A 12,459-nucleotide genomic window follows, 5' to 3' on the forward strand; every position below is an offset into this window, starting at 1 on the left:
GTCTTATATCTTAAGAGAAGACAATCTAATTAATAGATATGAGAGGAAAGTAAATCTTCTGCAAACAAGCTCTTGAATACGGGATTTTCACAACACTTGAAAAACTAAAAATACTCATTAGAAAGACTTTTTCTGTTCAAATCACATGGCCCCCTCTTGTTCTGGAACTTACGGTTCTTCAGAAGCTGTGTTTATCTTTCATTATTTAAAGGCATTTTGAAAGATACAGCCTATAATATGAACTGAGTGATAAATTCACACAATAAAATCAAGTCACTTTTTAGCTTGAATTATAAAAATGTGTGGAACTGAAGCTGGGTGTGTAAAGATGTATGTGACCTGTTAGTCGAGCTTACCCACTGATGATGCCATTCGGATAGCCCAAGTGCTCAGCAAAAGATTCCTGTGACAGAGAACATCAACTGATTTAAAAAGGAAGTGACTGCCAAACTTTCTCCTGCATTTCAAGGAGGCTGTTCGGGGGATAAACGTCAAGAACAATTCTCTAAACTGTCTTTCAAAGTCAAAGACATGAACTTTGCGTTTCTCTAGACAGACTGCTAATCAGTTTCTTCTGAAATCAAAACAGTTCACTGACTTTATCCAAGGGACATCAAACCAAAAGGAGATATGAGCCCAAAAGTTACTTTGAAGCAAACATATTTAAAAGGGTATAAACTGATCACCATCTGATGTTGTATGAGAACTTTAAAGGACATAGTAAGTGTTTAAAAACACAAAATCTGCATTTAAGTAATTAATATCAATAAAAATCTGATTGTTACATCTGATTTAAGCATGAATTAAGTCTCATATTTAAGAATCCGTAATCAAGACACTTTAAAAGTAAGCATCAGTGATGTTAGCTGCACTCACTTCAATGTGCTGGAACATGTATGGGTGGTTGCAGATTTTCTTCAGCTGCATGATGGTGTTCATCAGGGTCTTTGCTCCACCTTTCCCCTGAGAACAGTTTGGGCAATCATGTGAGAACTTAAATGCAAGATTATAACAATGACTCTTTTCTTGGTGTGCGTGTAAACTAAAAAAAAAAAACAAAAAACAAAAAACAGATTTATTATAGCATGCATTTTCTTTTTAAGAAGATAAAGACAAACTAGTTAACTCATTTACAAATCTAAACAGTAACATACATTATCCCTAGAGTCAGTCATTTAAGTTCAGCATTTGCTAGTGTAGTTCTGCTTTAAGTCTCCTGACAGAAATATGTGGTGTATGGGTGCAGTATGGTGCTAAGCAGGTACTGTTAAATGGTTTTAGAGCCTTTTGCATTCAAGCAGCTGCCTGCTGTAACCAAAACAGCATGAAGAGAGCAGTTAAAGTGAACCAAACAAGTACAGATAGAGGTGGACAGCTAATTAATGACCTGAGACCTGCTCTACTGCTCCAAGGGACAGATTTAGAAAATGATTATCTGTGCCATCACAAGTGATCTCTATAACTTCTGATGATTTTATTTGAAGGATGTTACAAAAAATATTGCTTTTATCTTTTTATGTGCACTGGAAACATCAGAGTCTGATTTCATTACTTTCTCTAGTCAGGTATTGCAAGATTGAACTTAAAAAGACTTTAAGTCCTGTATTCAAATTTGTTTGGAAACTTTTGCAGTTTGGATCCACAGATTGCATAGGCAAAGGTATAGATTCAGCTTCTGAAGTTCGATAAAAATTTCAATTACATCTTTGGAAATACATATCTGTTCATTAGCAAAACTCAGAGATCTCCCAGTTTCAAACAGCAGGAATCTGTGAATATCACTGTTGTATCTAGTCTAACAACTTTTTTTTCTCAGCATGACATGATGATCAAACATAGCACAGCCTGTCAGTGGAGCCACAGGAGTCTCAGTGTCTTTACCTTCTTGTCTTTCTCTGAGCCATCAGTGAGAAGAATGCCCTTCTGCATGTGGCGGTACAGAACCTTCTGGATGGCAGACATGTCACATTTAATGACATACTCCACCTGAGTGAAAGAAAACAAAATTAATGCATTAGGGAGACAGCACTGTCATTTCAATGGAAATCCTTTAAGAGCTGTCATGAGAATGTCACCACATTTTTCATACTAAAGAAAAAGTTTAGGGGCAGGAAAACAAAAAGCAATTGAAAGAGAAGCATATAATGATGTCACCTTAAAAATATTCTATGAAAAAAGAAGAATTACAGAAAGGTCCCATCTTTTCAAATCATTATACTCATAAATGTCATGTTTCTAACATATGTTTCAAAAATCTGAGTGTGTCCAACAAATGCTTTTAAATTTCACAACATTTTCCAAAGAAGCCCTCAAGAGATCCCTGATTATGATTGGTTCGACTGCTAAAGATAGAGCAAAATAATAATTTAAAGAGCAAGAGAAAAGCCCAGAGAAAACACCTGATTTAACATATTAAGTGCTTGGAAATACAATTTAACAGCTGTAAAGTCATAGCAGCAGATTTCAGTTGACTTTTATTGCCAAAAGCACTGACGTGCACTGCTCCCTGCAGCCCTGGGAATTTAAAGTCACAGTGGAGGGACAAATAAAACTCAATTTTGGTTAATGAAACAAATATCTAAGATGCAACAAATATAACAATTTATGTTTTTCAGGAATTTTAAAATGCTCAAGTACCACAAGGATTTTGTATAATTATTTTGCAATATTCATGCATACAGGTGACAATGAAAGCATTCAAAAAAAACAAAACATCCAACAGTTACTGGCAGATCAACTGTTGAAAAAAATCTGTTTATGTTCTTCTGTATTCAATAAACCTTTTCCTTCATTTTAAATCTAAAGATGCTTAAAAGCAAAACCAGTGATATGGTTCAAAATGTAGGAACAATAATTAAAAAAATAAATCTCCCTCTTTTCCTGTATTTCTCATGATTTTTTAAGTATCCTACTATTGTGCTCGCTGTAAAACATCTACAATTACAATGCTTTCGGGATACATCACAACAAGATGAGTCACTGATCACCATAGCCCCGAGATGCTTTGGGAGAACAGAGAGCTGATGTTTTTTGAACCTAATTTCATTAATTTCAGCTTCAGCACTTTGTTGAATCGATACACTTATCAAAGCTGCTTTAATTTCAGTTTCAGCTTTACAAAATAAGACTGCAGTTAGACCAAGGAGTTCAGTTGAAAACAATCAAACTATAAACATTATTAGTGCTCTGGCAGGGCCCAGGGACACAGTGAGAAATAAACTCTTATCAGAAGCTGATTCACATTGTCTAACGTCTAAAAAGAAGTCAAAGGTCTTAAACCCAATGAAAAACATTATGTTAACATTTGATCTGTTTCTGTTTGATATGTACTGTGATGAGTTGCTCTTGTCATTGCTTGTTTGACCTTATTTGTTTTGAATTTCAGTAACTAGTGAGGCTGTGAGGGCTGGACACCTCTTTTGGTGTATGGCACGTTGAAATAATAATAAATATACTATAAAACTAAACACACTGATTTTCATGTAGGTTCACAGCTCTGTCACACTGGTCTCATCAGTGTTTTTTAATTAATATTTAGGCTGGAAAAAGACAGTTTCAGCAGTTTTACCATTACAACTTTCAGTAAATGCAAGATAAACATTGTGGGGTTTATTTCAAGGTTGTAATAAGGAATGCCAACACAGTTTTAATTTAATAATGTACTGAACTTTAGCAGGGATAAACATGATTGTTTTTAGATTAGCTTTACTGGAACTATCATGGTAAGAGATTATGGTTCTGTAGCTCGTCTGCTCAATATCATTGTAATTGTAGCTCATAATCATCCTGCATACAGTGTTAACTTAGAATACACTTTAATCAAAACACTACAAAAATTTCAGTGTATTATTTTTGCATTTTGTACCATAATGCATCAACTACAATTGTTCTTCACCAAACCAGACCAAAAACACGAAGCTTAAAGCTCACCTTCTCTGGCAGCTGAGACTCCACCTCTTTCTTCAGTCTGCGCAGGAGGAAGGGCCGAAGCACCTTGTGCAAACGTCTGATAATCAGGATTGTCTCCTCCTCATTTAGGTCGACCTAAACAAGGCAACCAGATGATATGTACCACAGAACAGAGACGACCACAGCGAGAATGTGTATGTATAAATAACATGCATGTACAGTATGTATTCCACACCAACAGTTATATTGACTGAGTCCTACTCGCCAAAGGCTACTTTTTTTTTGCACTGTTTGTTTGTTATGGGGGGTACAGCTGACAACTCATTGATGAAGGTTAGAAAATATCCGGTTCGGCGGACGACGTGACAGGACCATAAGCAAATCAGCATCCTGTGACAGAAAATAGCCTTTGCAGAAACACACAAACAAACAGAGGCACTGAAGCACCCAAGCGTGAGCTCTGTCTTGGAAACACCGGCATTACTTTTCCCTCCTCAGTATAAATGACGAAAAAGAACAGGGAAGTAAACTTGTCCACCACCAAGAACAGTTATTCCAACCTCACGAAGTGACGAGTTTAACAACACGCTTCAGCTAAACGAGTTTCCAGAGAGCCGGACGCTACAAACACAGCTAACCCAGGTGCAGCTCACGTTAGCCCAGCTGACCAAGGGGGAGCCACTTCATGTACACAACCATGGCTTGATTTTAAATCACTGCTAGCTGCACAGTGCGTCAGCGTGATACCAAGGTATCCTAATTAAGACACAATTCTGATATAAGCTGTAGAGTCCACGACTTTAACGTAATTCCAGCCAGGATTTCATCTCAAGTCCTTCCCATGTTTTATTATTTTGCTGCACCTGTAACGCATGCCAGGGCACTCTGTTGTGGAGAGACAGCAAGATGGTACCAACAGACATCCATGTTGTTTTTTCGGAACTCACGTGATCATGAGAGGTCGTAGGCAGGTTGGCAAGTGTGTGGTCTCCAGTGATCTGACAGTCTGGTAGTGTGTTCGTTCACAGGATTAAAAATGAAAAATCTTTGGAAATTGTCCTGAAGTCTGTGGTCTCCCACAGTTTTAAAATCGTTTCAGATAAAAAAAATCGTCTAGTGTGTGGCCTGCCTTAAACAGTGCAAAAATGTTTTAACAGTGTCTAAAGTTGAGAAACATTTCTACTGTGTTCTATTGTTTCACCACTTTTCAACATAATGAAAATGACTACAATGTTGTATGACAGAGTTTTTTCACACCGCCACAACACAAATCAATGTGATGTGTACAATAATAAGGATTAAAGCAAAAAAGTAATGTCTTAGTTACTTTTCAAAGTAACTAGTTACTTTTACAAAGCAGTAACTCAGTTACTAACTTTTTGCAAGCAGTAAGTAGTAACTGTAACTAGTTACTATTTTTCAGTAACTTGCCCAACACTGCTTGTAAATAAGGATGTCGATACTGTACTGTTTCAACCAAATGTACGATTCCTGTCCACTTCTAAACTGGAAAGCAGAGTTTATAACCAGACCGTAATGTTTACCCTCTCTCCTGTCATGGCAAATGGAGCGTTGAACCACTGCTCAAAGGTGCTGCAGCTCTTGAAGATGGTGGGCAGCAGGAAGTTGAGCAGAGCCCACAACTCAGGCAGTTTGTTCTGCAGTGGAGTACCAGTGAGGAGGAGGCGGCGAGGAGCTACGTAGTGGGTGTTCAACACCTGGGTCAGCTTACAGTGGTGGTTCTTCATGCGGTGGCCTTCATCCACGATCATGTATTTCCAGCGAATCTGCGAAAAAATATAAGAAAACCTTTAAAAACTTTTCTCCTCCACTGAAGTAGAGGAAAAACATAGAGAGAACCATGCTCAGCTTTGAGTTTAAAATATTGATCACAACAGAGCTCAGGAGTGGCTGCAGTTTAGACCATTAAATTTTCCTACTGTGAGTACCTTCAGGGTAAGTAACACTTCTGCATACAAACAAGAGGTTTTTATTCCCTCTCTTCTTTCACATTCTGATAACACCTGTTTGTGCATGCCTTTTTTTTAAATATGTGAACCAATTAACATTAACCCCTTCGTCAATAAAATAGCACAACTACTGCTTCATGAATTTTTCAGCCTGCTGAACGTTCAATAGACTCTGCAGCTTGGACAAAACTGATAAAGCTTACTTTTTAACAGCACAGTAAAACACATTAGTAAACCAAAAACGAGGTGCTGGATGCATTCATGCTGCAAACCTTAACCTTTTCACCACCATACAAACACAGGATTACAGCTTTTTTAATAGCCCAATTCTATTAGAATTAGAAGCAATTGTGCAGCAGACATTTATTATTTTGTTAAAACAAACAGGTGACCCTGCTGTCAGGTGTATCAGTTGGATCCATTTAACACATAAAATCTGATCTCCTCTTGAAACTGACACTGAAGCAGAGACAAGCAAAGACGGCCTCTGACTAAAGAGGGAGAAAACTGAGGCTCAAGTTTTGTCTATGCACTGAGCTTTTGCATAAATATACTTCATTTAAAATTCAAGGCAGACTGCAAAGCGGCAGGGATTAGCGCTGTTGCCTCACAGAAAGAAGGTTTGTGGTTCACTCCCTGGTCAGGGCCTTTCTATGTGGAGTTTGCATGTTCTCCTCAAGCATGCGTGGGTTCTCTCCAGGTACTCCAGCTTCCTCCCACTACCAAGGGCGTGCTTGTTGGGTTAACTGGTGATTCTAAATTGGCTGTAAGTGTGTGTGAGAGTGCCTGGTTGTTTGTCTCTATATGCCAGTCCTGCGATTGACTAGCAACCAGTCCAGGGTGTACCCTGCCTCTCGCTCAATGACAGCTGGGATTAGCTCCAGTCCCCTGCGACCCCGCATGGGACAAGCAGTATAGAAAATGGATGAACGGATGTATAAAATTCAAGGCAAATACAAGACACTTAGTAACACTAACACATACTAAGAGACCAACAAACACTAGACTGTGCAGACCTGTCCTAGGGTGTGCATTCATTTTGCCAGGTCTCCTAAAATTCAATCAACCGTATATCATTTACAGCTCACCACAGAACTGACAGAAAAAAGATTTTCAATATCTGGCACTTGCATGATGGTAAAGTTGTGACTTTTTTTTTTTTTTTTTCAAATTTTAGTAAATCAAGGCAGAGGTTTCTATAAATGGGCGAGGAACGTTCACTGAGGTATACACATGGACTCATCGCTTCTGCATTTGGCATAAGACGGCTCACAAACTTCCGGTCGGGAGATTCAACACAGAAGAGAACAGCGTATGATGGCAGACTGTCAAGCTGACTATCAATAATGAGTTAAATTTAGCTGATGTACGTTGCGGCACACAGCAATGATGTCCAGAAGTGCTATTAACCCCTTTCTGAAAAGATAATTTTAGCACGTTTGGATGCCATTCTGATAAAATGTTAACACAATCAACAATTGAAACAAACAAAAGAACAGATGAATAAATGCAGTGTAGCACAGTTTAGATTCCATTTTGGCTTAGCACATATTATTGGGTGGAATTTGTAAAGCTGCCTCCTATTGCCCCGGGAATACATCATACCCTGCCATGAAAACAGCCTACTGCAAAGCATTCAGGTCTATTCAGAAAGCTTTAAACCAACTCCTCTTGTACTGAATAGGCTATCAATGCTTACGCACAGTTTGTCTTGTCTAACTCTGACTCAAACTGTACTTTTTAATGCTCTTCAAATCAAACCTTTCATTTTATTAGTCCACCACATCTTTAATTTACTAAACTACGCATTCATTGCCACATTTAGAATAATAATAATTAAAGCATTCAGATGATTTCGAAAGTACTTTAAAAACTGCTTACAAAAGACAGAAACATAAAGAGCTGCATCAGTAAAATTTAGATATATTTCTCATCCTCTTTAAGTACATCCATATTTAAAACACTCAAAATACTTCTTTCTGTCAAGAAGATGTTTGCTTTTTTTGGACATTAATTCAGAGAAATAGATTATTTTGTCATTTTGGGGTCTTTTTTCTAACATGAGTTTTGACAGCGTTGAACAGGACGGACAGATGAGCGCATGTGTTAATGTGTGTGGGTTGGTGAGTGAGTGTGTGTCTCTTCTCTGTCTGCTGTCAGACAACAAACAGGAACTGTTTAACTGTGGCTATAACCTTGGTTTTTGGAGCTAACAGTGGACTCTATGGCACTCAAACAAAGTTTATTTTGCTAAGTTTACCGCTGCAGTATACGACGAACCACTGCGCTACACACGTGAAGCTTCTGATTGATGTTACACACAGCCGACAGCTGATGGATTTGTGACTGACAGACAGTGAGACAAGAAGTAGACATGACGAAGCAGCAACTAAATCAAAGTTACTAAGCCACAAATAGCGACATGATGAGCAAGTCTGCATGCATACACAACCTAAATAAACATTGTATTCCCCTCATGGAGACTGCACATTTTTCCAGCAGCATCATTTAATCATTTTGCACCGTTATGATGAACTCATTATGCATTTGCGGATCGTGTTCGGCCCCAAGTAGCGCACGCAGAGGAGGGGGTGGGGGTGAGCAATGATCGGAATGGATCACGGGTCAGCTCCATTTCTTCATTAGCTGTCACAACAACATTTTTAAAGTGCCCTGGGCATCTTTGTGAACTTTTATTGTTTCCAGTTTGGTATTGTTTTCTGTCAGGAGAGCTGATGCCCCTGGTGTCTGAGCAATATTTATTTCATGAGATGGTTTTCACCTCTACGAGAAATCTTGTGACGTTTAGATTTCGCAAGAGCTCGTGGGACGAGATGTCATCATATCCCTATTTACCAGTGAAGACACAAAACCCTAACCTTGCAAAGCAGATGGATACGCCCGTTTCCTTGTTTTTCACCGGCAAATCCATCTTGCAAAGCTCCCATCTGAACCGTTTGGGCCCGGTTAGAAAGTGACAGGACCAATCAGTGATGAGGGGCAGTACTTTCGGGCGCAGCAGAGTCATGACATAAACAAACAGTAGCAAGAGCTGGTGCAGTTATGGAGGAAGAGATTAGCGTGGATGCTGCTAAAGCACCAGTTTTATCAGAACTTGACATTTCTTTGTTAAAAGAAGAACAAAGAACAGCAGTGAGTTGTTTTCTTTTAAAAACGACAAAAGTCGAGTACATACATGTCTACAGTCGCCATGTTTTGCGTTATTCCTCAGTAGCTGCATACGCACAGCCTGATAGCGGCTACGTCATGTTTTGTTGCTCTGATTGGCCCGTAGAGATGTGACAGACAGAACGTTAACCCAATCACACTCCAAGTTTTTTTCAAATCCTCTGCCTTTTCTCAAATGTTTCCTATTGAAGCTTTCCCAGATGGATGTGTGAAACAAATCCAACTGGCGTGTCAAGTTAAATAAACCCAAAATCTATAGTATAAAATACTTTTTAGTCCAGCAAAGGGGCAGGAGTTACAACTTCTAATGTCAAAGGTGTAACAGCAAAAACACAAAATAAAATCGCAGACCAACTTAATACATCAAATGTTTGGTCCTTAGAAACTTAAAAGATCTCTCTTGCTTAAAAACATTCAGCCATGCCATGAAATCTTAGCAGGATTCAATAAATTTTCACTGCTGCTACTGAATCTGACCATGCTTACCCAAAGCATATTCAAAAGTAGCCATTTCTGTTACCTTTAACTACATAATGTTTACGCACTTAATTCAGTAAAGTTATTTTGAACATATTCTAATGGATAATTTTTTATTAAAATTACAACAACAGAAAAAACATTCTGCAATGCACTAACAAATACTTTAGAAATTTAAGCGACCCTGAAAAACTCTTAACTCTAGAGAATTTTATATAGTTTATACATATAAAAGGTGTGATGATCTATTTCTTGAAATGAAAAAAAATAAAAGGTCTTTAATTTAGATTTTAATTTTTTTTATATGACAATTAAATAGGACCCAAGCCCTTTATTATAGAATTTTTTTGTTATGGGTCAAGGCTTCTATCTGAAAAGAAAAAAAAAAAAAAAAAAAAAAAAAAGAAATATATGGGTACAAAGAGGAAGAGAGAAAATGTGGATTACAAAATGAGTAAATTGCTTTAATCTCTCTTACCTTGGCCAGTATGTGCTTGTCTTTGATGATGTATTCATAGGTGGTCAGCAAGACATTGAACTTCCCACTGCGAAGTTGAGGTACCAGCCCCCGGCGCAAAGCAGGGGTACCCTTTCATGTGGAAGGAGAAAATGGAAAAAAAACAACCTGCTGTTACAAGTGAGCTAAATGAAATCAGAACAGACACAGAAAGCAAGATTGTTCCTACCTTGTAAGCTATTTTCACCACAGAGGGTGCCCACTTGTCAAGTTCATAGACCCAGTTAGACAAAGTCCTGGAAATAAAGAAAGTGACTATCATAACACACTGGAATAACATGGAAGAAAGTAGCTTGAATTTAAAAAAAACTTGCTGACAAAATTAGCTGACACATGAAGAAGCAATAGATGCTTAAAGTACCATGACACAGAGAGATCTGCTGGGCAAGTCCAGCATAAAAGTTAGGGGAATTTTTTTTTTTTTAATTTAAATAAGAAGAAAAGAATCCATTTTAATGTCAGTGTGATAGCTTTCCAATGAGTTAAACTGGTTGCAGCTACAGGGGCTTTCTTACAAAGAGCTTTGTTAAAAACTCAGCTCCCATCAGAATCAATCTAGCTGCCCATTAACTCAGATTTCCCAACACACCACTCCTAGTGTTACATGATGAGGCTTCAGATCAGTGGACAGTGGCTGAGAACTCTGATTCAGGCCATTAACTATGCTTGGTCTGACTACAAAAAACAGTGCACCCCTCATAAATAGAAAAAATGTTAAACTGATTTTGGGCATAAATGATCAAATATCCAGAAATGGGTTGTGTGAAATGTGACTTTAAGCATTACATCACACAGCTATCTCTGCAATTTAAATTAAAGCAGGTAAAATTTTGAGCAGTGAGGGTGATTCCATCTGCTATATTTAAAGGGGTTGAAAAGGGCCCAGGGGCATTTTCCACTTTTGATGTTTTTGGAGGGAGTGGATTTCAAACAACTAAAGTTTCTTCAAGCAAGGTCAGAGATGTTTTTGTTTGAAGAACATAAAGGGATTAAGGGTAGGAAAACCATCCTGTTGTTTTGTTTTCTTAAGCTGAATGAATGATTTAGGTGCCAATCCTTGACTACAAGAGTATATTTTTGTGTACTTACAATGGAAACACATACAACTTCATCACATAAAAAGCTATTCTATTACTGTAAAATTACATTTTTTAAAAGAGATTATATTACATAAAAAGATTAACATTTAGAGATATTTATTCTACCACCATTCTCCTACAGACAAGTAATCACTCACACTTTGCACAGAAATATACTAAGCTAGATGTGTCCATCTAGAATAATGGCTGGCTAGTGCCAGTGCGACTCTTAACGGTCTGTTAGCATTTGTCCTCTTTAAGCAGCTCACTTCCTGCTGTATATGACAGACTTGCAAATTCAAAACCCAACCATTGTCCTTTTTTAGGTTAAAAGGGCCAATGAATGGACAATTAGAAATTTTATGCAATCATACAAAGAACTACGACATTTTTATGCTAGAAAATTGCTCCAAGATTAATGACTGACCTTTAGAAAACTTTTTGGGAACTTACATAAAAAAGGGGTTTCCAAGTGTGCATATCCAATGCTTAAATATAGCCTTGCTGAGGTATTATCTGAGTAATAGCTCACCGCTGTTTAGGGATGGTCAGTTTTTGCAGTCAATTCTGACTCATCACTTCCTGCAGGCAGATGAGTTTCTCACCCATGACACTTGAATATAATTTGATTTAAATTGCTCGCCACTAGCATCACTGTCTCAATCAAGGATGGGACTCGGACTCCTCTGGTCTCTATTACTGCTCCATATTGTGACTTAGACTAATAAGGTGAGTGTTTTTCAATCTAAAATAATATCCAATAGGGACTCTGAGCTCTGTGTTCACAGCTCCCTTTCTAAAAATATTTCAGGATTTCATAACACAGTGTGATAAGAGCCATGATAGATGCAAGCAGAGGATTACTGACGAGAGAGGAACAATGATGAGGAAGGGGCCGTTGACCCTCTTGTACTCCATCAGATAGGTGATAAGGGCGATAGTTTGGATTGTTTTGCCAAGGCCCATTTCATCAGCCAGGATTCCATTTAGGTTGTTGTTGTACAAGGACACCATCCACTCCAACCCCTGGATCTGGATAACATAGAAACATAAAAACATGCCTTAGAAAATGTTTGCAGAAATAGCTTTTATAGAGAGTCAGTGTTTCTTCACATTTACAATCCATTAGTTATTCTCCTGGAGGACATAAAAGACAGAAAACAACTACTCCTAGATGAAAACGGAGGGCCCTTTGGCAGGTGGTGTAGGAAATTATTAAGTAAAATTACTTAGGGTAGACCGATTATCAGCCTGGAAGATTATTAAGGCCAAGATCTGGCATTTAGACAATTATTGGTATGGACATTGTATTTTGCTG

General features: G+C 38.0%; 1 protein-coding gene across 1 annotated transcript in view; it reads right to left on the bottom strand.

Annotated features, from left to right (window-relative positions):
- Window positions 1–12,459, bottom strand: part of smarca2 (SWI/SNF related, matrix associated, actin dependent regulator of chromatin, subfamily a, member 2) — a 67,400-nt gene that overhangs the window by 23,974 nt on the left and 30,967 nt on the right. The window contains exons 16-23 of the mRNA XM_041786794.1: window positions 12,010–12,173; window positions 10,232–10,298; window positions 10,024–10,134; window positions 5,454–5,696; window positions 3,931–4,044; window positions 1,882–1,986; window positions 877–963; window positions 357–403 (exon numbers count right to left, since the gene is read on the bottom strand). Coding sequence (XP_041642728.1) covers window positions 357–403; window positions 877–963; window positions 1,882–1,986; window positions 3,931–4,044; window positions 5,454–5,696; window positions 10,024–10,134; window positions 10,232–10,298; window positions 12,010–12,173 — 938 coding nt within the window. The remainder of the gene's footprint in view (window positions 1–356; window positions 404–876; window positions 964–1,881; window positions 1,987–3,930; window positions 4,045–5,453; window positions 5,697–10,023; window positions 10,135–10,231; window positions 10,299–12,009; window positions 12,174–12,459) is intronic.

Source organism: Cheilinus undulatus, linkage group 5 (assembly GCF_018320785.1).
Source record: "Cheilinus undulatus linkage group 5, ASM1832078v1, whole genome shotgun sequence".
NCBI classification, from domain to species: domain Eukaryota; kingdom Metazoa; phylum Chordata; class Actinopteri; order Labriformes; family Labridae; genus Cheilinus; species Cheilinus undulatus.